This window comes from Serinus canaria, chromosome 28 (genome assembly GCF_022539315.1).
Source record: "Serinus canaria isolate serCan28SL12 chromosome 28, serCan2020, whole genome shotgun sequence".
In the NCBI taxonomy this organism is placed as follows: domain Eukaryota; kingdom Metazoa; phylum Chordata; class Aves; order Passeriformes; family Fringillidae; genus Serinus; species Serinus canaria.
This window is the reverse complement of record NC_066341.1, coordinates 840,529-867,057: the sequence shown is the minus strand read 5'-3', so window position 1 is coordinate 867,057 and position 26,529 is coordinate 840,529. Positions and strand designations below refer to the sequence as shown.

The 26,529-nt window shown below is 54.7% G+C and overlaps 1 protein-coding gene across 1 annotated transcript in view; it reads left to right on the top strand.

The window, feature by feature from the left end:
• LOC108963608 (fibrillin-2-like) overlaps positions 1 to 24,345 on the top strand; it is a 33,638-nt gene extending 9,293 nt beyond the window's left edge. The window contains exons 3-10 of the mRNA XM_050985936.1: positions 1,513 to 1,595; positions 3,059 to 3,157; positions 4,875 to 4,970; positions 7,446 to 7,541; positions 16,021 to 16,218; positions 18,145 to 18,270; positions 23,044 to 23,169; positions 24,338 to 24,345. Of these exons, the coding sequence (XP_050841893.1) occupies positions 1,513 to 1,595; positions 3,059 to 3,157; positions 4,875 to 4,970; positions 7,446 to 7,541; positions 16,021 to 16,218; positions 18,145 to 18,270; positions 23,044 to 23,169; positions 24,338 to 24,345 (832 nt within the window). The remainder of the gene's footprint in view (positions 1 to 1,512; positions 1,596 to 3,058; positions 3,158 to 4,874; positions 4,971 to 7,445; positions 7,542 to 16,020; positions 16,219 to 18,144; positions 18,271 to 23,043; positions 23,170 to 24,337) is intronic.
• Positions 24,346 to 26,529: the final 2,184 nt, after the last annotated feature.

Here is a 26,529-nt window from a genome sequence, read left to right as displayed (position 1 = left end):
CCTCTATTGAGGTTTCCCTCTTTTTCCTCTCTGTTCCACTCGGTTAGTCCGCTTGTGCGCCGCTATTGTGGCCCTCTTTGGTTCCCTCTTGTCCCGCGTTTATTCCTCTTTGGTCCTCGATGTTTCCCTCTTTTTCCTCTCTTTTCCCTCTTTTATTCCTCTTTTTCCCTCTATTTTTTCCCTCTTTTTTCCTCTTTTTTCCCTCTTTTATTCCCCTTTTCTCCTCTATTTTTTCCCCTCTTTTCCCCCTTTTTCCCCCTCTTTCCCTCTTTTATTCCCCTTTTCTCCTCTATTTTTTCCCCTCTTTTCCCCCTTTTTCCCCCCACTCCCAGCTCGGTGCCTCCCATTGAAATTCCCGCTGTTTATCGCTGATCCCGGCGTTTGTTTAGGGAGCACAAAGGCGATGCCGAGCGTTTGTTGTTTGTTTTCCCTCTGTCCTTCCTCCTCTGGGTCACATTCACCTCATTTGCATAATTCTCATTAGCTAATGAGCCCTCTTAGAGCCGCTGAAGGTGAGAAGGGACGATCCAGCCATGGAAAAACTTTCCAGGGCTGGGAAAAACCCCAAGGAGGCAGAGCTGAGAGGAGTGGGGGAAAAAACCTCTGGATTTTAGAATTTAATTTAAAATTAAATTTTAATTTTAATTTTAATTTTAATTTTAATTTTAATTTTAATTTTAATTTTAATTTTAATTTTAATTTTAATTTTAAATTATGTCCTCATCCCTGGAAGTGTCCAAGGCCAGGCTGGACAGGCTTGGAGCAGCCTGGGACAGTGGAAGGGGTCCCTGTCCCTGGCAGGGCTGGAATTCCATGAGTTTTGAGCTCCTTCCATCCCAAACCATTCTGGAATTCCATGATTTTCAGACACCCCTTTTATCCTGACCTTTCTGATGGAACTGAGGGATCCCAGCTGATGTTTCCCAGCACTGAGCAAACTGCTGATTACTCCAATTTTATCCCAAATTTGAAGATGATATTTTTTTTTTCCCCTTACAAACCAGTGTTGTCCTTCTGGAGTTTTTGCTCTGGAATCTCATTCCCTGCTCCCCCTGGATCATCCCTGGGCCATCATCAATCCCAGCCCCTTCAGAGTGGACTCTCCCCATGGTTTATTTTGAAACTCTGCTGATTTTTAGCAGATGCTCAGCAAGGCTCGCCTTGGGAGGAGCAATTGGCACCTTTGAGTTTCAGCCTCCATCTCCCAGGATCCCTGCATGAAATCCTGGGGGGAATCCCTGTGGGAAAGAGCAGAAATGCTCCCCTTGATCCCTCTCACTGAGCTCCCTTCTCTCCCAGTCCCTGGGATCGATGCCTCGTTCCTCCTCCTCCTCCTCCTCTGATTTTGGCAGGTTTTAACCAAAACCCCCCAAAATTCCAAACAGGAGGGGATGGAGTTGGGAGGGAAATGTCCCTCCCTCAGGGAGCTCTTCCCTGCTCTCCTGCAGAGCCTGGATTTATCCAAATCCACGGAAACAGAGGGAAAATCCCCAAACTGTGTTTGATTTTCAGCCCCAACGTCTGCGGCTCGAGGTTCCACTCCTACTGCTGTCCTGGCTGGAAAACTCTGCCTGGAGGGAACCAGTGCATTGTCCGTGAGTATTCCCTGTCCCTGCTCCCCTCCATCCTCCTGAAACATCGATTTCCCTGCTCCCAGCCCTGGGAATTCCCAGCTCTGCTGATCCCAGTTAAACCCAGGTGGTCCCAACTGGTCCCAGTTCAGCCTCTCATCCTCTCCTCAGGTGTCCCCTGGCAGTGCCAGCTCTGGGGCAGGAGGCTCCTGAGGAGGTTTGGCTCCTGAGGAAATGACTTCCTGCTCCTTCCCATGGGAAAAATGCCATTAATTGGTGGGACATGGCAGACCTGGTGTCACCAGAGCTGCTTCCCAGTGGGAATTGCCACGGCAGGATGACTGAGATAAATCTCACTGGATTGGGAGCTGGGAGGATGATTGAGATAAATCTCACTGGACTGGGAGCTGGGAGGATGATTGAGATAAATCTCACTGGATTGGGAGCTGGGAGGATGATTGAGATAAATCTCACATGGATTGGCAGTTGGGAGGATGATTGAGATAAATCTCACTGGATTGGGAGTTGGCAGGTGATGAGATAATCTCAATGGATTGGGAGTGTGGGAGGATGACTGAGATAATCTCACTGGATTGGGAGCTGGAGGATGATTGAGATAAATCTCACTGGACTGGGAGCTGGGAGGATGATTGAGATAAATTTCACATGGATTGGGAGCTGGGAGGATGGAGGATGATTGAGATAAATCTCACATGGATTAAGAGTTTTCCTTCCTGTCTGGGCTGGAGAATCCATGAATTGGATGATGTCCTGCATTTCTGTGGGGTAAAGATGGGATAGGATTTCCCACTCCTGCTGTGCCCATGGAGGTGCCCCAGCCCCTCCCTGGGTGATTCCTCTCCTGAGGATGATCCCAGGGGCAGAACCAACTCTGGGAATTCCCAAGGGATGATCCCAGCGGCAGAACCAGCTCTGGAATTCCCAAGGGATGATCCCAGGGGCAGAGCCAGCTCTGGGAATTCCCAAGGGATGATCCCAGGGGCAGAACCAGCTCTGGGAATTCCCAAGGGATGAACCCAGGGGCAGAACCAGCTCTGGAATTCCCAAGGGATGAACCCAGGGGCAGAACCAGCTCTGGGAATTCCCAAGGGATGATCCCAGAACCAGCTCTGGGAATTCCCAAGGGATGATCCCAGGGGCAGAACCAGCTCTGGGAATTCCCAAGGGATGATCCCAGAACCAGCTCTGGGAATTCCCAAGGGATGAACCCAGGGGCAGAACCAGCTCTGGGAATTCCCAAGGGATGAACCCAGGGGCAGAGCCCAGCTCTGGGAATTCCCAAGGGATGATCCCAGAACCAGCTCTGGGAATTCCCAAGGGATGATCCCAGGGGCAGAACCAGCTCTGGGAATTCCCAAGGGATGAACCCAGGGGCAGAACCAGCTCTGGGAATTCCCAAGGGATGATCCCAGAACCGGCTCTGGGAATTCCCAAGGGATGACCCCAGTGTCCTTGTGTGCCTCCAGCAATCTGCAGGAATTCCTGTGGGGATGGATTCTGCTCCCGGCCCAACATGTGCACCTGCTCCAATGGACAGCTCTCCCCCAACTGCGGCTCAGCTGGAGGTGAGGGAATTCTCCTGCTGATCCCGGGGCTCCCCTGCTCTCCCAAAGGCAAAGGGAACTTCCCAGCCCAGCCCTCCCTGCTCCCAGCATTCCCAAAAATCAGAATTCTCCCTCTTGGACACGCGAGTCCTGCTGCTCCCGGGCAGGTGCTTGGCCCCAGCTCTTCCCAGCCTGGAATTGGTGTTGGAGGAGCCTCCATCCCATAAATCCACCCTGGAGCTGCCAGGTCCCAGCCCTTCCTCCCCTGGCAGCCAGAGCTGGGGGCTTTTTGGTGTGAAATCCACTTTTCACATGATTTGCTCCAAGCTCAGGCCCTTGCAGTTGGAGTGGTCAAACCTTCCAGAGGAGGAATGTGTTGTTCCAGGCATTCCAGAGGGAAAGATCTGTTTGCAACTCCCTGCTGAGCCCCAAAAATCCCTCTTTGGGCTGCTTTAACCCCAAATTCCCTCAACGTGCAGTGAGGAAACAGTTAAAGCCAACACTTGGTGTCCAGAGCAGGATAAAACTTCCCAATTTATTTATTGCTATTGTTTTCCTGCAGTGCCTCAGTCACATCCAGTGGGTCATAATCCTGTGGGAAAGCTGAGCTCTCCCAGGGAAGAATGGAGGATTCGTGCTTTTCTTTCCAAATTCCTTAAAAAAAAAAAAAAACACCCTTTCCCAGTAACTGGATCTTGTCAAGGAGGCCACGTTCTGTTTGCAAAAGGAGGAGAAATATCTGAAAGTTGATGATTTTTCCTCCACCAAGGAAATTCCATCCCCCCCAAACTCCTCAGAGGGCTTTGACAGGGAGGAGTTTGGGAGATGAGACAGCCCAAAGTGTGGAAAGAGTTGAAAATGGAGCAATAATGGAAAACAATGGGGAAAAGGGTGGGAAAACATTGGCAAAGCGTAAAATCCTGACAGAAAAGATTGGGACAGGGTCGTGCCAAAGACAGGGAGACATCAGGAATTATCCATGCCCTCGTTTGCAGGAAATCCTGCAGGAGGGACAAAGCTGGGAAGGTTTGGTTGGGGTGGATTCCTTGAGGAAATAAAAGGATGGAGGCCTTGGGTTTGTGGGGAAGGGAACAAGGCTGGGATGGAGCTCAGGGAAAGGCTGGGATGGATCCCAGGAAAGGCTCAGGGGTTTGGGATGGATCCCAGGCAAGGCTCAGGGGTTTGGGATGGATCCCAGGAAAGGCTCAGGGGTTTGGGATGGATCCCAGGAAAGGCTCAGGAGTTTGGGATGGATCCCAGGAAAGGCTCAGGGATTTGGGATGGATCCCAGGCAAGGCTCAGGGGTTTGGGATGGATCCCAGGAAAGGCTCAGGAGTTTGGGATGGATCCCAGGAAAGGCTCAGGGATTTGGGATGGATCCCAGGAAAGGCTCAGGGGTTTGGGATGGATCCCAGGAAAGGCTCAGGAGTTTGGGATGGATCCCAGGAAAGGCTCAGGGATTTGGGATGGATCCCAGGAAAGGCTCAGGGGTGTGGGATGGAGCTCAGGGCAAGGCTCTGCCCCCGAGGGCAGTGGGCACTGCCAGGCTCCCCAGGGAATGGCACATCCCCAACCCTGCCGGAGCCCCAGGAGCCTTTGGAAATCCCTCTGGGATGGGGAGGGGCTGTTGGGGTGCCTGGAGTCAGCAGCTGGATCCGGGAGCCCCTCCCAGCCCAGGGCAGTGTCCCCTGTCCCTGAAGGAATTCTGGGGGTGACCGTGTCCCTGTGCTGTCCCCAGTGCAGAGCTGCAGCGTGCGCTGCATGAACGGGGGCAGCTGCTCCGAGGAGTCCTGCCTGTGCCAGAAGGGATTCACGGGCACCTACTGCGGGCAGCGTGAGTGTGGGAACGGGAATGGGAACGGGAATGGGAACGGGAATGGGATGGGAATGGGAATGGGAATGGGATGGGAACGGGATGGGAATGGGAATGGGAATGGGATGGGAACGGGGAACGGGTCCTGCCTGTGCCAGAAGGGATTCACGGGCACCTACTGTGGGCAGCGTGAGTGTGGGAATGGGAATGGGAACGGGAATGGGATGGGAATGGGAATGGGAATGGGAATGGGGAATGGGAATGGGAACGGGGATGGGAATGGATGGGAACGGGGAAGGGTCCTGCCTGTGCCAGAAGGGATTCACGGGCACCTACTGCGGGCAGCGTGAGTGTGGGAACGGGAATGGGAATGGGAATGGGAACGGGATGGGAATGGGAATGGGAATGGGATGGGAATGGGATGGGAATGGGATGGGAATGGGATGGGAACGGGGAACGGGTCCTGCCTGTGCCAGAAGGGATTCACGGGCACCTACTGCGGGCAGCGTGAGTGTGGGAATGGGAATGGGATGGGAATGGGATGGGAATGGGAATGGGATGGGAACAGGGGATGGGAACAGGGGATGGGATGGGAACGGGTCCTGCCTGTGCCAGAAGGGATTCACGGGCACCTACTGCGGGCAGCGTGAGTGTGGGAATGGGAATGGGATGGGAATGGGATGGGAATGGGGATAGGATGGGAATGGGAACAGGGATAGGGATGGAAATGGGGATAGGGAAGGGTGCCCAGGACACTCCAACACCAGCACCGTGTTCTCCTTCCCTCTGGATCTCAGCCCTCTCTTGTGACCCACACAGCTCCGTATCAAAATACAGACATTAGGCATAATTAATGGATTAATTGATTTCCCAGTATAATGTATTAGTATCACACAGATTTTTCAATCTATTATAATCTATAGATAATAGATATGGATAGAATTGTATATACTGTATTATCTGTATGGAATATATAGATAATATAGAATATATAGGTAAGATATGTTATATCTTCTAACATAAACATTCATAATATAGAATTTAATGTATATTCATCTTATATCTCATATGTTATTATATTATGAGAGAATATTATGTATGAGATAATTTATGCACATATGATATTTATGCACAATATTATATATAATATACACCTATGTATTATATCTACAGTTATACATCTCTATGATTATACATTCTCTTACTATATTATGACATAATTATATTTAGTGTGTTACAATTATTGTATCATCCTATAAATTACATATATTTACATATGTAATATATAAATATATGTAATTTATAGAATAATATAATAATTGTAACACACTAAATATATTTATATTATGTAATACATTTTGAGAAGGCTTGAGTTACTAAATAAGCACAATATCTTTAAAAGAATCTCTTATCAGTTAGAACTTCCCAAACTCTGAATCCCTGGATCCACGTGGGAATCACTCCCATGGAGGATTTTTAGAGACAAAACCCCCCCAGTTCTCCCCAAACTCCCCCTCAGCTCTGCCTGATCCCTCCCTGCTGAAACTCCCCCAAAAGTTCAGCCGGAGGCAGAGGCTCCAGATGGGAAATTTCATCCTGAGCAGCAAAAGCTTGGGAAAATTCTCAGGAGCAGCAGCTTGGGGCTGGGCTGGGACGTGCAGCCCTCGCTACGTGCAGCTCCCAGCTCCATCCTGCTCTGTTCTCCTGGCAGGACATCCCGGCGGGCTCGGGAATGCTGCACCCCCCCCCGGCTCCATCCAGCCCAGTCCTGCATCCCCTGACCCAATCCTGCATCCCCCTGGCCCATTCCCAATCCTGCATCCCCCTGACCCAATCCAGCCTGGGGAGGGAGGCAGAGCCCAGACTCAGAGCTGGAGTTGGGCACTGGGGGGGCTTCAGGCAGGGCAGGGTCCTTGGGGGGCCCTTCCTGCTCTGCAGATTCCATCAATCCATGATTGCAACCAGCAAACTCCCTTTGGCTCCAGCCCTGAGTGCAGGCTTTCAGCTCAGGGTAGCAGGACTAAGTTTAAGTCTGGGATATTTAAATCTGGGATATCTTGAGTCAGGAATATTTAGGTTGGGGAACACCCAAGAGCTGTCAGACCTCAGTTCCTTGCTCTGGGCACTGGGGTGAGGTCCCTGCCCATCCTCCCTCCCCTTCTCCCAGTCCAGCTGGGCCATTCCTCACACCTTTCCCTGGGTGCATTTTCCTGTTTGTGTCCTCTCATCCTACTGAAATCCCAACGCTGACCTGAGGGAGCCGAGATTCCAGAGGGCAGGAAATCCTCCCCAGTGCAGGAGGAGTTGGTGGCCTCTGCAGAAGGGAACAATTTCTAAAAGGGAAAAGAACAAAAATCTCAGATTCCTCTGGGAGGGAGAACACGGAGCTGGCACTCCACACCCTGACACTCCAGCCACGCTGGAGGTGACACCCCAGCGCCACGGAGGGGGCTCTCCAGGAGCAGGAGTGATGGAATTCTGTGTTTTCCCTCGCAGCTGTGTGTGAGAACGGCTGCCAGAACGGGGGCAGGTGCATCGGGCCCAACCGCTGCGCCTGCGTCTACGGCTTCACCGGGCCCCAGTGCGAGAGAGGTGAGCGGGAACAGCAGGGGTGGCACGCTGGGGAGGGATGGGGAGGGGACATCTCTGGAGGCAGGGGCTGGAAATTGGGGTCTGTTGAAAAGAGCCCTGCTGGGAGCTGCCAGGCACAGCTGGGAGCAAGCCTGAGAGAGAGAAGAGAGGTTCCCGTTACAATACCCTAAATCTTCTTCTGGTCCTGGAAATTGGGGTTTATTGCAAAGGTGGAACTTGGGGTTTATTGCAAAGATAGAAATTGGGGTTTGTTGCAAAGGGCCCTGCTGGGAGCTGCCAGGCACAGCTTGGAGCAGAAAAGAGAGAGAGAAGAGAGGTAAAGAGGGTGAGAGAGTGAGGTTCCCGTTACAATACCCTAAATCTTCTTCTGGTCATGGAAATTGGGGTTTATTGCAAAGGTGGAACTTGGGGTTTATTGCCAAGGTGGAAATTGGGGTTTATTGCAAAGGGCTGAATGCAGGGCCCTGCTGGGAGCTGCCAGGCACAGCTTGGAGCAAACCAGAGAGAGAGAAAGAGAAGAGAGAGGTGAAGAGAATGAGAGAGCAAGGGTCCTGTTACAATACCCTAAATCTTCTTCTGGTTCTGGAACTTGGGGTTTATTGCAAAGATAGAAATTGGGGTTTGTTGCAAAGGGCCCTGCTGGGAGCTCCCAGCTTGGAGCAGAAAAGAGAGAAAGAAAAGAGAGAGGTAAAGAGGGTGAGAGAGAGAGGTTCCCAGTACAACACCCTAAATCTTCTTCTGGTGGTGGAACTTGGGGTTTATGGCAAAGGTGGAAAATGAGGAGGGTTTCTCTCTGCCCCCAAACCCCTAAACCTGAGCTCCTGGTGAGCTCCTCCTCATTTTATTTCTCCCAAAGCCCTGAGATTCCCAAATCCACCCAGACATTGGCTGGGTGTGAGCAGAGAGCTGGAGATTCCTGCAGGAGCCTTCTGGAGAAGGCTGGAAAAATCCAAGTGTCCTGTGTGTGGAGAGAGGGGGAGAGGCAGGGGCAGCCTTTGGGGCCGTTTGTATAAAATTCTTCACATAAAGGAGCATTTTCACAAAGCCTGCAGAGATTTGGCTGGGCCAGACTTGTGTGAGAGACAAAACAAATCCTGCAGCTGTGTCCACACCGCTCCTCCCTGCCAAGACAAACAGAGCCTGGGCTGGGAAGGGGCTCCTGGGGGCTTTGCAGCCAGGTGAGTGCCTGGCATTGGCCTTCCAGGGAAAATCTGGGATCCAGGGAGCAGCTTCACCCTCCTGAGGGAGAACTCCATCCCCAGGGCTGCTGAGAGGAGTCTGGGCAGCAGGAATTGGAGATCCAGGGGGTGTTGGTGGCTCCACAGGGATCCTGGGGGGTCTCCAGGAGGAGATGCCAGCACTTCCTGGAGCTCCAGTCCTCATTCCCAAGGGTTCTCCTGGAGCAGGATGAGTTCCAAGCAGAGCCTGGAGCCCTTTCCTGGCAGGGAGAAAGGACAAATCCCCTCCCAGAGCCAGGGATGGAATTCCCTGTGCTGATTCCTGGAGAGGTGAGGGAGGGGCATGGACACAAACAGAGCACCAGGAATTCCACCTCAGCAGGAGGGAAAACTCCTCTCTCCCTGGAGGTGGCAGAGCCCTGGAGCAGCTGCCCAGGGATTCTCCCTGTCTGGAGACTCCAAACCCGCCTGGGTCTGTGTCACCTCCTCCAGGGGACCCTGGGTGATGTCCAAGCCCAGAATCCTGGGATTCTGTCAGCCCCATCCCACCCCAAACCCACCCAACTCCAGATTTACTTCGGGGCTTCGCTTGAATTTACTCTGCCACCGCCGCAACAAGAAATAATTTGAATTATAAATTGGGATAAAGTGAATTTCTGAGTGCTGAGAGCAGCTCCAGTAAGAGGCTGCTTTGTACTGGGAGCAGAACAACCCCCCCCTCACACCTCATCCAGGAAATTCCCCCCTCCAGAGGGAAATACCCTCGGAGCAGGCACTCACAGAATTCCAGCATCATTTCCTCCCTCTCCCTGACGTCTTTGGGGACGAGTGGCTGGGGGATATTTTGTGGAACCTGAGCTCCCATTACCTCAGTGTGGGAGGAGAGGCTGCAGCCCACAAGAGCTGAGGCCGTGGGGCCAGGGCTGCTCGTGGATTTACAGCGAGGTGAAGGATTTGGATGTCATGGCTCTGGTCCCACCCTGCCTCCAGCAGGAAAAAATGACGGAGTTGGACTCGTCAGGTGGTGGCTGGAGCTCCTCCTGTGCTCCAGGGATGAGGTTTTTCATTTGGGGTTGTTTTTCCAGCCAGGATTAAATCTTCCCTGTGGAGCCTGGCCCTGGGATCCAGGAACCTTTCCCTGGGATCCAGGAGCTTTTCCCAAGAGCTTTTCCCTGTGATCCAGGAGCTTTTCCCAAGAGCTTTTCCCTGTGATCCAAGAGCTTTTCCCAAGAGCTTTTCCCTGTGACCCAGGAGCTTTTCCCAAGAGCTTTTCCCTGGAATCCAGGAGCTTTTCCCAGGAGCTTTTCCTTGGGATCCAGGAGCTCTTTGGGATCCAGGAGCTCTTTGGGATCCAGGAGATTTTTCCTGGGATCTGGGAGCTTTTCCCAAGAGCTTTTCCCTGTGACCCAGGAGCTTTTCCCAAGAGCTTTTCCCTGGAATCCAGGAGCTTTTCCCAGGAGCTTTTCCCTGTGATCCAGAAGCTTTTCCCAAGAGCTTTTCCCTGGAATCCAGGAGCTCTTTGGGATCCAGGAGCTCTTTAGGATCCAAGAGATTTTCCCTGGAACCCAGGAGCTTTTCCCAGGAGTTTTTCCCCGGGCTCCAGGAGCTTTTTCCAGGAGCTTTTCCCTGTGACCCAGGAGCTGTTCCCAGGAGTTTTTCCCTGGACTCCAGGAGCTGTGGTCTCTTCCCAGGGACTCTGGGCAGTGCCAGTTTCCACCTGAGGGCTTGGGGAGAGTCTGGAGCTCTGGAAGTGCCACCCCAGCCCCTGCACTCACCAACCAGGACAAGCCCTGAGGGCTCTTCCAGGAGTTCCCAAGCCCAGCTCTGGCTTTCCCAGCCATCCCTCCTGCTCTGGAACCGCCAGCTCCACCTTTCCCTGGGCTTTTTGTGCCTCCTTGAAACTCTCTCGGGTTTCATCAGGCCGAGACTTCATCAGGAAACAGCAAAAGCAGGGCAGGAAGGCTGAGGAAAAGTCCCCCCTTTCCAATTTCCTTTGGATGTGTTTTTCCAGCCCTTGGAATGTCTGGCCTCAGAGAGTGCCCCCGCCAGCTTTTTCTTTTCTGCACAAGTCCAAACAGTTAAACTTGAGGAATGTGGCTGTGTTTGGGTGAAGGGAGGAAATGAGGAGCTGGAGAAAGTATTCCATGAGAAAGGAGCCCCTCGGGGAGACCCTGGGGCTGCTCCCCTCCCTGCCCCGGAGCCCGAGGGGCTGAGACAGCTCTGGGGCTGGAGAGCCAGGATCCAGGCTGGGAAACAGCTGGAGAACAGCAGGGATAACGGGAAAACAGCTGGAGAACCACGGGGACAATGGGAAAACAGCTGGAGAACAACAGGGACAATGGGAAAACAGCTGGAGAAGAACAGGGATAATGGGAGAACAGCTGGAGAAGAACAGGGATAATGGGAAACAGCTGGAGAAGAACAAGGATAATGGGAAAACACCTGGAGAAGAACAGGATAAGGGGAGAACAGCTGGAGAACAACAGGGACAATTGGAAAACACCTGGAGAAGAACAGGGACAATCCATCCAGGCTGGGAAACAGCTGGAGAACAGCAGGGATAATGGGAAAACACCTGGAGAACAACGGGGACAATGGGAAAACAGCTGGAGAAGAACAGGGACAATGGGAAAACAGCTGGAGAACAGGGACAATGGGAAAACAGCTGGAGAACAACAGGGACAATGGGAAAACAGCTGGAGAAGAACAGGGACAATCCATCCAGGCTGGGAAACACCTGGAGAACAGCAGGGATAATGGGAAAGCACCTGGAGAACAACGGGGACAATGGGAAAACACCTGGAGAAGAACAGGGACAATGGGAAAACACCTGGAGAAGAACAGGAAAAATTGGAAAACACCTGGAGAAGAACAGGAAAAATTGGAAAACACCTGGAGAAGAACAGGAGCAATCCTTTGGGGATGGCTCCTTCCCCTGGGATTGGCTCTGGGCCCCTGGTCCCTCAGTGTCCCTGGAGGGACAGGACACAGGGAGTGGCAGAGGGCAGGGTTCGGTATTGGAGGGGAATTGTTCCCTGCGAGGGTGGGGATGGAATTCCCAACGAGGGAATCCCTGGGAGTGTCCAAGGGATTCCCTCTCAGGGACAGGGATGGGATGAGCTGTAAGGTCCCTTCCAAGCCTGAGCATTCCAGGGCTCCAAGGGCTCTGTGAGCAGAGCATCCCGTGCCCCACTGAGCTTTTCATCCTAACCTTTCTCCCCTGTGATCCCTGATCCATCCCTGATCCATCCCTGATCCCTGTCTCTCCCTGATCTATCCCTGATCCCTGTCCATCCCTGATCCATCCCTGATCCATCCCTGATCCATCCCTGATCCATCCCTGATCCATCCCTGATCCACCCTGATCCATCCCTGATCCCTGTCTCTCCCTGATCTATCCCTGATCTATCCCTGACCCATCCCTGACCCATCCCTGATCCCAGGTCTCTCCCTGATCCCAGTCCCTGTTTCTCCCTGATCCCAGTCCCTGTTTCTCCCTGATCCCAATCCCTGTTTCTCCCAGGTCTCTCCCTGATCCCAATCCCTGTTTCTCCCTGATCCCAATCCCTGTTTCTCCCTGATCCCAGTCCCTGTTTCTCCCTATCCCAATCCCTGTTTCTCCCTGATCCCAGTCCCTGTTTCTCCCTGATCCCAATCCCTGTTTCTCCCAGGTCTCTCCCTGATCCCAGTCCCTGTTTCTCCCAGCTCTCTCCCTGATCCCAATCCCAGTCCCTCCCAGTCCCTCCCGCTGGTGGTTCTGGCTCAGCCCCAGCCTGGCCTCCTGCCCAACCCCAGGGTTTGTGGCCCCATCCCCTCCCAGCTGGAGCTCCCTGGGGATGCTCCACAGGCCCCTTTTGTCCTGCAGGTTTGGAGGCAAAGCCTCCATTGTTTGTTGTGAGGGGGGATTGGAGTTCTGGCAAAGGGAAAAGCTCCTCTTCCTCGGCTCTGTTTGTTTGTTTTGGAGAGGAGGAATTCCAGAGGCTGGGAGGAGAGAAAAATCTCCTCATCCCCTTCCTTTGTGCTGGACCTACTCCCATGATGGGTTTGTGGGATTGTCCCTCAGGTAACACAGAAAATCCTGGAATGATCCCACTTTTCCATCTCCAGGGATCTGAATTCCAACTGGAATTGACTCAGGGACACCCTCCTGGCTCCGTGGATGTTGCAGGAGGGGAGGAAAATCTTTTTGTTTTTCCTTGTGAATATTTTCAGCAGTTCCTGATCAAACCCTCCCCCCAGAATCCCCCCTGATCCAGGATTTCTTGCAGTCCTTCAGTGGGAATTGCCACTGGAATTGCCAGGGATTCAGAGCTTCAGGGGCTCCCTAAATCCCCCCATATTCAGGATTTCTTGCAATCCCTTCGTGGGATTTACCTGGAGCTGGGGAGCTGCTCCATCGCTCTTGTGAGGCTGAGGGAACAATCCCAGCTCTCCCTCAGCTTTTCCAAGGAAAAACCCAGCTCCTGGAGGACAGCTACCTGCAGCAGGGTTCCTGGAACACAGATCCCATGCAGGGACTGGGAAAGGCTTCAGACATCTCCTAAGCCTCCCCTATTTCCTTCATAAAATTTCATTGGTGCCTCATTAAAAATTTAATCATTTGCCCATTAAAATTAGCACCAGCTGGGGCTGGGAGGCAGCCAGGGCTCTCCAGACTGAGATTTCCTTGGCTCCCTTCCCTCCAGAGGAGTCATCTGCATAGGAAAAGTTATTTTTGGGCAATTATGGGCTTAAAAGGGGGTGTTCTCCTCAACAACCCCGCATTCATTATCCCTCTCCAGGAATTCCTGCAGTGCCTGGGGGAGATGAGGTGGGAGATGAGGTGGGAGGTGCAGGTTTGGCCATTTTTCTCTCTGTTCAGAGCATCCCTTTGGGGTTTTTCATTGATTAATCTGAATTTTTGGGGCCCACCCTGTGCTGACATGGCCACTGCGATGGGAACTTGTAAATTTGGGTCAAAGAAAAAGGAAAAAAGGATCATTACATGGTTCATGTTTCTGGTCAGATTCCCCAAAAAAGGCTTTTTTGGGAGGTGCCATCACCTTCACACCAGTGTAACTTCCCAACCATTCTTTTTTTTCCCCTCTCAAATCCTTCTCCTCTCGACCTCCCCCCAGTTTTCTCAGCTTTGATTTCCCAGTTCAAACTGCTCCAGGACACAAACCAGAGGGAGAATTAGGCTGGAAATGAGGAATTCTTTGCTAATTGATTCTCTCCCAGCCAGGAGCATTTCCTGGGCCTTTTCCACGGATTTTGGGCCACGGTTACCTGGGGCTCCCAGTGCTCTCACCCCCCCTCCAAAAAGATTTTTATTGCTTCAAACTCATCAAACCCAAACCTTTCCCTGCAGGGACATCTGGGGGTTAATCCAGGAGCAGGGATTTGGGGTCAGGGCAGTTCCTAATTACTGCTAATTCCAGCCTGGAAATTCCCTGAGCAGCACCTGACTGCTCAGACACTCCCTGGGGAACTTTCTGGGCTGACCAGGACGTGCTCCAAGGTTTTATTTCTTTTTTTTCCCCCAGGCACAGATCAAACATTTGTGTGCCACCACCTCTGCCCAGCTGAAGGGACAATCCCAGGGAAGGATTTTGCTTCCTGCTGGGTTCCTGCTGTGCCCATATCCCCCCTCAAGGGTCAAACCCACATTCCTGAGGGCAAAACCCTGCAAAAATCGGGTTAAAGTCCTTGGGGTTCAAGGGATGGGAGGATCCTAATTGGGAATGGGAACCTGCTGGTTGTTCCTGCAGGGTCTGGGGTGTGAAGCTGAAATTGCCAGGAGGTGTTTGGGAGTTAAAGTCAAGAAATGAATCACGAGTGAGAGTGTGAGAATTCCAGAATCCCAGACTGGTTTGGGATGGAAGGGGACATAAAACCCACGGAATTCCACTGCCAGCTACTTCCACCGTGCCAGGGTGCTCCAAGTTCCATCCAGCCTGGCCTTGGGCACTTCCAGGGAAGGATCTTTGGAACTGAATTGAAATTTGATTGCTTTCCTCATCCCTGACATTCCCAGAACAGGTGGAATTGCAGCCCTGGAATTGCCTCTTTGTCTGACTTTTGATTTCCAGCTCCTTCTAGGGCCACCACCCCCTGCAGCACCGTGCTCCAATTGCCACCACTGCAGTGCTCCCCCCAAATCTCTGAGCTGGCAGGGCAGAAATCCTGGGATTTATCTATGGAATTCACAGGGAGCCCCCGAGGAGGGGAGAGGATGATTCCTCTGACTCCATCTTACCAGAGGGCTAATTAATTCCCTAATTATCCTGTATTGTTCTATTGCACTATATTACATTGCATCTGAACTGAATCTGCCCAGCACTCAGAGACCATCCCTGTGGGGGAACAATGCCCACACTGCTCTGGCACAAACTGGCACAGAAAAGGAGAGAAGAATTGTTTTTCCTTTCTCTGAGCTTCAGAGAATGTGAAACTCAGAAATATTCTTGGGAGGAACTGTGCCTTGCTGCTCTCTGTGAGGAGAAATGTGGGGCTGCACCCCCGGCCCTGACAGGCCAAGGAGCCAAACACAGGCACAGAAAATTATAAGAATTATTTTTCCTTTCTCTGAGGTTCAGAGAATGTGGAACCCAGGAATATTCTTGGGAGGAATTGTGCCTTGCTGTTCTGTGTGAGGAGAAATGTGGGGATATTTCCTGGCAGGCCAAGGAGCCAGAGCACCATCACTGTGAGGGAACAATGCCCACGCTGCATTCTGCTCTGGCACAAACAGGCACAGAAAATGAGAGAAGAATTGTTTTTCCTTTCTCTGAGGCTCAGAGAATGTGAAACCCAGGAATATTCTAGGGAAGAACTGTGCCTTGCTTTTCTAGGTGAGGAGAAATGTGGGGCTATTTCCTGGCAGGCCAAGGAGCCAAACACGGGCACGGAAAATTATAAGAATTATTTTTCCTTTCTCTGAGGTTCAGAGAATGTGAAACCCAGAAATATTTTTGGGAAGAACTGTGCATTGCTTTTCTGTGTGAAGAGCAATGTGGGGCTGCACCCCTGGCCCTGCCAGGAGCCAGAGCCCCATCCCTGTGGGTGAGCAGTGCCCACCCTGCATCCTGCTCTGGCACAGACTGGCACAGAAAATGGTAAGAATTGTGGTTGTTTCTCTCTCTGAGGTTCAGAGAATGTGGAACCCAGGGATATTCTGGGGAAGAATTGTGGTTGTTTCTGAGGTTCAGAGAGTGTGGAACCCAGGGATATTCTGGGGAAGGGCTGTGCCCTGCTGTTCCCTGTGAGGAGCCATGGGGTGGCACTGATGTGACCCAGGAATTCTCTCCTTTCCTGCCCAGATTACCGCACGGGGCCCTGCTTCAGCCAGGTGAACAACCAGATGTGCCAGGGCCAGCTGAGTGGCATCGTGTGCACCAAGACCATGTGCTGTGCCACCATCGGCCGCGCCTGGGGCCACCCCTGCGAGATGTGCCCGGCCCAGCCGCACCCCTGCCGGCGAGGCTTCATCCCCAACATCCGCACCGGGGCCTGCCAGGGTCAGGGCACGGGCACGGGCATGGGCATGGGCACGGGCACGGGCACGGGCACGGGCATGGGCATGGGCACGGGCATGGGCACGGGCACGGGCATGGGCATGGGCACGGGCATGGGCACGGGCATGGGCACGGGCACGGGCATGGGCATGGGCACGGGCACGGGCACGGGCATGGGCATGGGCATGGGCACGGGCATGGGCACGGGCACGGGCACGGGCATGGGCACGGGCATGGGCATGGGCACGGCCATGGGCACAGCTGGGAGGGGCTGGGAATGTGAGAGGGATGGGCATGGGCATGGGCATGGGCACGGGCACGGGCATGGGCATGGGCATGGGCACGGGCACAGCTGGGAGGGGCTGGGAATGTGAGAGGGATGGGCATGGGCACGGGCATGGGCACGGGCACGGGCATGGGCATGGGCACGGGCATGGGCACGGGCATGGGCACGGGCATGGGCACGGGCATGGGCATGGGCACGGGCATGGGCATGGGCACGGGCATGGGCATGGGGATGGGCATGGGCATGGGCATGGGCATGGGCACGGGCACGGGCATGGGCATGGGCACGGGCATGGGCATGGGCATGGGCATGGGCAGCTGGGAGGGGCAGGGAATGTGAGAGGGATGGGCATGGGCATGGGCATGGCTGGAGGGGATGGAGGGCAGGGATGGGCACGGGGTGGGCAGGGCTGGGAGGGGCAGGGAATGTGAGAGGGATGGGCACAGAGTGGGCAGAGACCGTGAGAGGGATGGGCATGGGCACAGCTGGGAGGGGAGGGGAATGTGAGAGGGATGGGCATGGGGTAGGCAGGGAGGGCTGGGAATGTGAGAGGGATTGGCATGGGGTGGGCAGAGCAGAGTCTGGGACAGGAGATTGAAATGGGGGAAATAGAGGATGGGGAGAGGAGTCTGGAACAGGAGATTGAAACAGCCCCAAAGTGCTGAGAGCAGAGCCCAGAATGGGAGCCTAAAACAGCCCCAAAATGCTGAGTGTAGAGCCCAAAAAGGGGCACTAAAAGAGCCCCAAAGTGCTGAGAGCAGAGCCCAGAATGGGAGCCTAAAATAATCCCAAAATGGGGCCCTAAACCAGCCTCAAAGTGCTTGGAGCAGAGTCTGGAACAGGAGACTGAAACAGAGAAAACAGAGGATGTGGAGAGCAGAGTCTAGAAGAGGAGATTGAAACAGCCCCAAAGTCTGAGTGTAGAGCCCAAAATGGGAGCCCTAAACCAGCCCCAAAGAGCTGAGAGCAGAGCCCAAAATGGGAGCCTAAAACAGCCCCAAAATGCTGAGTGTAGAGCCCAAAAAGGGGCCCTAAACCAGCCCCAAAGAGCTGAGAGCAGAGCCTGAAACAGAAGCCTAAAAGAGAGAAAATAGAGAATGCTGAGAGCATTTCAGTCCTCTGAAACAGGACCCTGAAACAGCCCCAAAGTGCTGAGAGCAGAGCCCAAAACAGGAGCCTAAAAGAGCCCCAAAATCCTGAGAGCAGAGCCCAGAACAGCAGCCCCAAAGCAGAGGGCACAGAGAGCAGAGCCCCAAGGCACAGAACTCTCTGTGGAATTTTCCAGATCCCCCCCATGGAGCTGGAGTGTCCCCAGGGCTCTCCCAGCACCATTTCATCCCAGAGGTTCAGGGCACGCTCTGGGGTGAGCTCCTCCATCCCACAGGCTGTTCCTCCCCAAGAACCAGGGACAGATCCTTTGGGAAGCATTCCCACACCTTGGAGTCTCTGAGTCTCCCTCTGGCTTGAGGCAGGAATTCCCTCCCGTCCATTCCTTGCTGCAGTCCAGGGGGGGATTGGAATGTCATCCAGCCCCTCTGGAATGTCATCCAGCCCCTCTGGAATGTCATCCAGCCCCTGAGAGCCCAGGGAAATCTGGGATCCATGGCTGCTGCTCCCTCACACTCCTCCTCTTCCTCCTGCAGACGTGGACGAGTGCCAGGCCATCCCTGGCCTCTGCCAAGGTGGGAATTGCATCAACACCGTGGGCTCCTACGAGTGCAAGTGCCCTGCAGGGCACAAGCAGAGCGAGACCAGCCACAGGTGTGAAGGTAAGGGATGCTCCACTCCCAGGGCCCAGGAACATTTCTGTCCTGGCTTTTCCCAGGGGGACAGAGCTCCCGTTCCAGGCTGGATCCCCCTGCCCAGCCAGCCCTGCCAAAGGGGGTTGGATCTGCTTCCCACAGGCCAAGGGAAGGAAGGGAGGAATAGGCTTTGCCTGATCTCCTGATCTTGCCTCAAACCAGAAGGAAATGGTTTGGTTTGTTCACAGAGGGGATTTTTTTTTAAGGATGTTTTAATGGGAGCACAGACTGGTGGCACTGGAGGGACAGGGAAGGCTTTAGCCAGGCTCAGCTCGGGGCTGCCTCCAAAGCTCTGCCGGGTTCTGAGTCTGATCCAGCCTTGAAAACTCAACAACTTTTAATTTGGAGGCTCTTCATTAGGGCTGGGAAGATTTAATCACAGTGAAATGGGACATCAGGCTGGTGCTGGGGGCTCAGGGAGAGCTCTGGCTGCCTCTGGAAGCCCCTGGAACTGGGATGGCTGGAGGTGGGATGGGATGATCTCCCAGGTCCTTCCAGCCCTGACCATTCCAGGATTCTGTGCCCTGGGTTCAGCCCCTCAGGAAATGTTTCCCAAAGAGAGCCAGGAGCTCCAGAGGTCAATCCCTGCTGGGGGATGGACATTCCTCCATCCCCAGGAAACATCTGTGTCTGAGCATCTTCCTGGGCAGGACGCCAGCAGACTTTCTCTAAAATCCTGACAGGATTCCTGCAGAGCTCCACATCCAAGGATTGAAAGCAGGACAATCCAAACCAGCCCCTTTTTTGTGTCAGATGAAGGAGCAGCTCCCTGAATCCAGTGATATTCCAGGAATTTGCCTGGCCAAGGTGGGAGCAGGGGCAGCAGAAAGCTGCTCCTGCCCCTCCCTGCCTCTCCCACACCAGCTGGGGAGCAGAGCACATCTGAAACCAGTTGAGCTGGAATCTCCTCCATCCCCAGATTAAACCAAATCCCTTGTCTGGATCTGCCCTCCAGATGTGAGGGGCCTCCCACTCCCCCCAGAGCCTGGAAGAGCAGCCCCACGTGGGCACAGGCTGCTCCCCTTCCCCGTCCTGCCCACAGAGAGGGACAGCTCCAGCATTCCCAGGGGCTGCTCCATCCCTGGCATCACCTCTGGATCTGGGAGCCCCAGCTGTGTCACCTCCAGGTCCCCACAGGGCCACCAGAAGGGGAGGAGGATCCCAGGAAAGTGGAATCACCTTTGGGATTCCCTGAAGCCACGTGGAGAGGGGAATGGAGCTGTTCCCCATGGACACCTGGAGGGTTTGGGCCCCGAGTTCCCTGAACATCTCCGAGTTTCCTGCACCCTTGGATCCATCAGGGGTTTGGTCCAGCAGATGGAGCATCAAATTCCTGAGCTGCACATTCCTGCTGGAACTGCCAGAATCTCTGCCTTGGTCCTCCCTGAGCCAGGGTTTGGGCAGAGCAGCACCAGAGGATGGATTTGTGATCCAGGTGTGCCTCAGGCTCCCAATCCCAGCTGGGCAGGAGTTCCCTCCTTCAGTTTTGGGCTCATTTTACACCAGGGAAAGGAGGGAATTCTCTGCTTCCCTCTCATTCTCAGCTTCCCCATCCAAGCCTGGCATCCCGGGAATGTCAGACCTGGATTGAACCTCTCTGGGGGGTTCCCCAGAGCCCGAGTTTGGTGCTGGGAGATTCCTGGGGGGAAGTCAGCAGCTGGGATTGTGCTGGAGCCAAGCTGATTGCTGTCCCCTCATTAGCGCTGTCCCCTCATTAGCGATGTCCCCTCATTAACGGTGCCATAACTGGGAACTGCTGGGAGCAGAGATAAGGGCGGTGCCTTCCTTATCTCCTCACCCCAACCTTATCTCCCCACACCTGGAATTCGGCAGCATAAAGACCTTTTCCAGCCCAGCTATTCCACGCTGATAGCGAGGCTGCAGCTGGATATTCCCTGGCTGGATTCTCAGCTCCAGCAGGAGGAGGAATCCTTTCCCCCCTCTCAGGGGAACATCCAGCCCGGATTTGGGGCTGAAGCTCCTCCAAGTCCAGGCTTGCTCCGTTCCAGGCTCGTCCCTGATGGTCGGGGCACTTCCAGAGGGTGGCTCCTGTTTGTCCCATTGTCCATTGTATTCCCAGCAGCCCCAGGGGTGGTGGGAGTTCCTGGCACTGCTCCCGTGCTGGGGGATCTGAGCAGTCTGGGAAACAGGGAAATGCTGGATTCAGGGAGGGGAAGGCTCAGGCTGCTCCCTGGAAACCTCTGGAGACGAGGTGGGCTTGGGAAGCGCCGAGAGTTGTGTTTGTGTTGTGCAAAAAGGTGAGCAAAGAGGGCAGGAACTGCCAGGGCAGGGATGAATGGACCCATCTCACGGCTGGATTATGGTGGAAAAAAGGGAAAAAAGCAGGATCTGTTGAGGTTTTGAGGGAATGAGAGGCTGGGGAGAGAGGCAGGTTTGGATCCAGCTGAGTTCTCAACGCGGCGGGAGGAAAATTGTTGAGGACACAAGAAAATTCCTGGTGCAAAGTGGAGAGAGGGAAGATCAAAGCTGAGCTGGGACACATCCTGCTGCTCCAGAGACCTGGAGCCATAAATCACAGGGAAGGGGGGCCTGGGGCACTCTTAAATGATCCTGGAAGCAACTGGAAAAATGACACCGAAGGGAACAATTCCGTGGTGTGGAGTTAAGGGGGAATCACTGGCTGGACAAAGCTTTTCCTGCCACAATTCCAGGCTTTCTCTGCCAAGAATTTCACTTTTTAACAGCCCCTTCCTGTGCTGCAGGACAAAGGCCAAGCTCTGCTATCAGTGAGGTAATGCCAGTGCCTGGTCCAGGACGCTTCCCAAAGGAATGTGTCCTGTATCCAGAATCCACCCAGGGTGATAAGGGAGAGGAAAAAAAAATAAAAATCCATGGAGAGACACCAGGAAAGGGAGCAGAAGGCTCCAGGCAAGCTGAGTGCAGCGAGCTCAGCCAGGATCTGCCCATTTTTGGCCTCTCCAGGATGTTCTGCCAGAGGGAACAAATCCTGGGATTCCAAATCTCACCTCTGTTCCTCACCCCTTTGGATGTGAGGTGCTCCCTCTGCCCCCCCAGGCACAGAATCCTGAATTTCCTGGTGCTCCTGCACCAGAGGAAGCTCTCCACGGGTGGATGGAACCCCACAGCCACTTTCTTTCTGTTTCCTCCTCCGCAGAGCTCATTGTTTGGCTCCATCCCGAGCTCTTTTCCCTGGATTTGGGTGGTTTGGAGCTTCCATTTCCCCCTCTGGGGTTCCTTTCTGGGACAGGAGGGCAGTGAGTCCCTGCTGGTCCCAAGGCATGATCCCTGGGGGAGTTTTCTCCATCAGCCCCTGGGATTTCAGCCCATGGAGAAATTGGGGTTCCCACAGCCCTGTGGGCACCGTGTGGGATGAGCTCTGCAGCTCCAGCTCCTCCAGAGGCTCTGCAGCCTTTGGCTTTTCCAGCTTTTCCAGCCTTAAGGACGAGGCCAATTCCAATCCCAGCCCGGCTCCAAAATCAACGTTTGCCCTGAATTCTGCCATTGTCTGAGCAGCAGAGCTCAGGATCCTGCTTTAATTTTGAACAGAAGGCTGGAAAAGCCGGGAAGGAGCCAGGCTGGAGCTGGCAGGATTCCCTGCCGGAGCTGGGTGTTAATGAGAGGGGTGTTAATGAACCCATCCCACTGAACGGCTCCAAACCACCACGGGACACTCCCAGAGGGAAAACCCAGAAGGAAAAGGGGCTGGGGAGGGGCTGAAAGGACAACAAAGCCCCGGGATCAGGTTCCTGAAGCGCAGGATGTGGGGTCCTGCAGGAATGGGCTCTGCTCCTGCTCCTCAGAGCCAGGATTTTCAAGGGGTTAAGGAAAAAAAGGAGCTGCAGTTCCATGGAAGCTCCTGGCTCCCTGGTTTTCCATGGGAATGGGGCTCTCTGCTGCCCTGGGGGAGGCAGGGATGGCAGAGGCACAGATCTGGGGTCCTCCCCAGTGCCACCCCAAATTCTGGGCTGGGTTTTTTTTCCAACTTTGCCTCCCTACAGCTCTTTTGCCGTGGGTTGGAGCCCAGGGCAGGGCAAGGCTGGCTGATCAAATCTCCTCTTGGCTGCAGGGGCCCAGGTCGGGGAGGGGTTTCTGTGCTCTGCTCTGCTGCCCCGGGAGCTCTCAGGGCTCTTCTGAGCATCCAGGAGCCAGAGCAGCACCGGGGGGGGGCTCAGGGGACCCCTCAGGGGCAGAATTTGAGAGTCCTAAAGAGCCAGGCAGGAATTTGTGTTCCCCTCTTGACTGGAATGGAAGCAGAGAATGGAATTGTGGAACGTCCTGGGCTGGGAGGGGCCCACGGGGGTCTGCAAGTCCAACCCATCACTAAGGGCTTGCAGACCCTGACCAAGGTCACCTGAGGGACCAGGATCCAAACCTGCCTGGGCAGCCCTTTCCAATCCCAATCCCTGTTTCTGGGAGGAATTTTCATCCCAAACTTCCCCGGGGAGAGGCTGTGGAGAGAGGCAGAGACTCCACGAGTAGCAGAGTTTTAATGACCCCCAGCTCCCACCCTCTGTGCCCTGGATTTGGGTGGGGTCCAACCCTCCCTGGCAGCCCTTTCCAATCCCAATCCCTGTTTCTGGGAGGAATTCCTTCCCGTTTTCCACCCCAAACTTCCCTGGGGAGAGGCTGTGCAGGGAAGCAGAGACTCCACGAGTGGCAGAGTTTTAATGACCCCCAAACCCCCATCCCCCAACCCGAGGGTCTGGGTGGGCAGGGGCAGTTCCCCACCCTCCCCCGGGGGGTTTCTGTCCCTTGCAGACGTGGATGAGTGCGGGACCATCCCCGGCGTGTGCGACGGCGGCGACTGCACCAACACCGCGGGCAGCTACGTGTGCTCCTGCCCCCGCGGCTTCATCAGCAGCCCCGACGGCTCCCGGTGCCTCGGTGAGGGGGGAAATGAGGGGCTGGGGGCGGGATCGGGGCCGGGAGTGCCCGCACGGGGCTGGGACAGGGGGGGGATGCTCCTCCTTCTGCCGGGCTGCTCCGGGCTCGCTCGGTCTCTGTGCCACCAGAATTTGGGGTGTTGGAGGGGTCCCGGGGGTGGAATGGGGTGGGAGGGGTGTGAGGAGGAGGAGGAGGGTTGGGAGGAAGGCTTGGGGCTGGGAATGTGGGGGCAGTGAGGGAGGGAATGGGAGGAAGGAGCCCTGCTCCAGAAGGAGGAGGGGGGCAGAGAAGAAGGGATTGGGAGGGGGGCAGTGAGGAAGAGATTGGGAGGAAGGCTTGGAGCTGGGAATGTTGGGGCAGTGAGGGAGGGAATGGGAGGAAGGCTTGGGGCTGGGAATGTTGGGGCAGTGAGGGAGGGAATGGGAGGAAGGAGCAGGGCTGGGAATGTTGGGACAGAGAAGAAGGGAATGGGAGGAAGGCTTGGGGCTGGGAATGTTGGGGCAGTGAGGGAGGGTGGGGAATGGGAGGAAGGAGCAGGGCTGGGAATGTTGGGGCAGTGAGGGAGGGAATGGGAGGAAGGCTTGGGGCTGGGAATGTTGGGACAGAGAAGAAGGGAATGGGAGGGGGGCAGTGAGGGAGGATCCCCGTGCCCCTCTCACAGAATATTCCCATCTGGACATTCCCAGTTTGCAGCAGGGCCCCAGACACTCCCCTGGGGATGCTCCCCTCAGCCCTGGCCCACTTTGGCTCCAGGGGTTCCCATCCCAAAGCCCTTCCCAGGCTGCTGTGGGAACCCCAGCTCCAAATCCCAGCTTCCAATCCCATATCCCAATCCCATATCCCAATCCCAGCTCCCTGGGGCTGCTCCCCTCAGCCCTGGCCCACTTTGGCTCCAGGGGTTCCCATCCCCAAACCCCCAACCAGCCCCAGCCCAGAGTTCTCTCCCAGCCTGAGCTCTGCTGCCCCCGACCTCCAGAGCCTGGAGGGAATTTTTTGGAATTTTTAACAGATCAAAACTCCTTTCCTGTAAATATCTGATGGTCCATTGGTACCAAACCCCAGCTCCTGGGACAGGGGAGCAGCTCTGTGGTTCCTCACACTCAGCAAATAAATCCCAGGGTTTTTTGGTTTTTTTTTTCCCCTGGTCTGAAAGTCCATTTGCCTTCAGGAGGATGAGGCTGGGGGGATTTGGGAAGAGGAATTCTTCCAGCACAGGCAGAGATTGGTGGTGCAGGCACAGCTTTCTGTGGAAATGAATTCAGAAAAAAAAAAAAAAATTAAAAATTCAGCTCCAAATTCTTTTCTAGCCACGGATCCTGGAGCAGAATTAAATGTTTTAGTTCCAGGAGGGAAAAAAATGTTGTGAAGTGTGAGTAAAAAAGTAAAGCCCAAGTCCTCTTGTTTGGGAAACTGATAGATTTTAATGGGAATGGAATTTTTCCCTGCTGCTTCCCAGCCCTGCCATGAGCCCAGAGGGGTGTGACAGCTCTGGGATGAGTCATGGGGACATTCCCCACTTTCCTTGAAACCAAGAGCTTCGAGAAACGAAAATAAATAAAATTAGAAAGCCCAGATTTAAAAATAGTGCAGAGCTGATGGGGCTGCAGTGGACTCTGACTGCACCTGAGCTGGCTCGGGTGCTGCAGCCTGCCCTGAGCTCCTCTTTGGGACAGGCTGGGGAGGTTCCTCTGAGGGCTTTGCCTGCCTGAGCCCTTCTTCTGATCCACTCTGGTCTGAGCAAGAGGGAAAAGGAAACCTGAGGGCTCTGGAATCCTGGAATGGGCCGGGAGGGAGCTGAGAGCTCATCCAGGACGCCTCCCACCAGCCCAGTTTGGTGGGACTGGCTGTGCTGGACAATCTCCTGCCTCTCCTGGCAGCAGGACCCCCCCCATGGGATGGGTGCAGACCCCCAGATCCAGCCTGGAATCATTGCTGTGCCCTGAGGAGGAGCAGGACCACCTCCCCCTCCTGCTCTGCCAGGTCCTGGCTGGACCTGCTCACCCCCAGAGCCCCCCTGGGCTCCGTCCCCACCTCTGAGCCCTCTCTAATCCCAGCTGGAATTTCCCCTCCCCTCTCTCCTGCAGCATTTTCTGCTTTTCTGAGGTTTTGTGCAGGCTGGTGCCCTGGGACCCGAACACCCCCAGGGCTCCTCCTCCCCTTCCTGAGGATTAGGGGCTGATCCAGCTTTGCATTCAATCCCTGCTTGCAAATTCCCCTTCTCCGGGTCTGCCTTGGTGGCTTTTGGGGGGTAAGGTTTCCCGAAAGGAGCAATTCCCTCTGAAGCCAGCTCTGAGCAGGGCTGGGGGCCGTGCCTGTGCTGGCTGGAGCCGGGGTCACTGTCCCCTGCCGGTCCCCGAGCTGTGCTGGGAGCAGAATGCACCCCCGGGCCACCGATCAAACAGCCCCGGGCAATTAATCCCAATTACACTCCCGGGAAGTGGCAGCCACACCCCGGGAGACTTTCCCCCTCATTAAGTGACTTGAGAAAAAGCAAGGTGGGAGACAGGAGGGGAAGATTCCAGGTTTTCCTGGAGGGGTCGGTGCCAGGTGGATGGAGCCTGCTGGGTGTGAGAGACCCCTGGGCCTTGGCCAGGAGCCACAACCCCCCCAGCAGGGCCGGGGTTGGGGTCAGGGGGGCTGGACTGAGACAGGGGATGGCCGGGAGAGATTCCAATGGGAATGGGCCCTGAGGAGCTGCCTGAGAGGGCCGTGGTGGCACATTGTGACTGTGTGTCTTCTTCCTGTCCCCGTCCCTGTCTTTGTCACTGTTCATGTCCTTCTCCCTGTCCTTTTCCCTTTCTTTGTCCCTGTCCCCATCCCTCTGCCTGTCCCTTTCCCTCTGCCTGTCCTTGTCCCTGTTCCTCTCCTTCTCCCTGTCCCCATCCCTCTGCCTGTCCCTGTCCCTCTTCCCATCCCTGTCGCTATCCCTGTCCTTGTTCCCATCCCTGTCTCCGTTCATGTCCTTCTCCCTGTCCTTTTCCCTTTTTTTCTCCCTGTCCTTATCCCCATCCCTGTCCCTGTCCTGTTCCTGCCCTTGTCCCTGTCTCCATCCCTGTCCCCATTCCTCTCCTCATCCCTGTCCCCATCCCTGTCCTTGTCCCCATCCCTGTCCCCGTTCCTATCCTTCTCCCTGTCATTTTCCCTTTTTTTCTCTCTGCCCCTGTCCCTGTCCTTGTCCCCATCCCTGTCCCTGTTCCTATCCTTCTCCCTGTCATTTTCCCTTTTTTTCTCCCTGTCCCCGTCCCTGTCCTTGTCCCCATCCCTGTCCCTCTCCTCGTCCCTGTTCCTGTCCCTGTCCCTGTCCCCATCCCTGTCCCACTCTCTCTCCCTGTCCTTGTCCCCATCCCCGCGCTGTCCCCG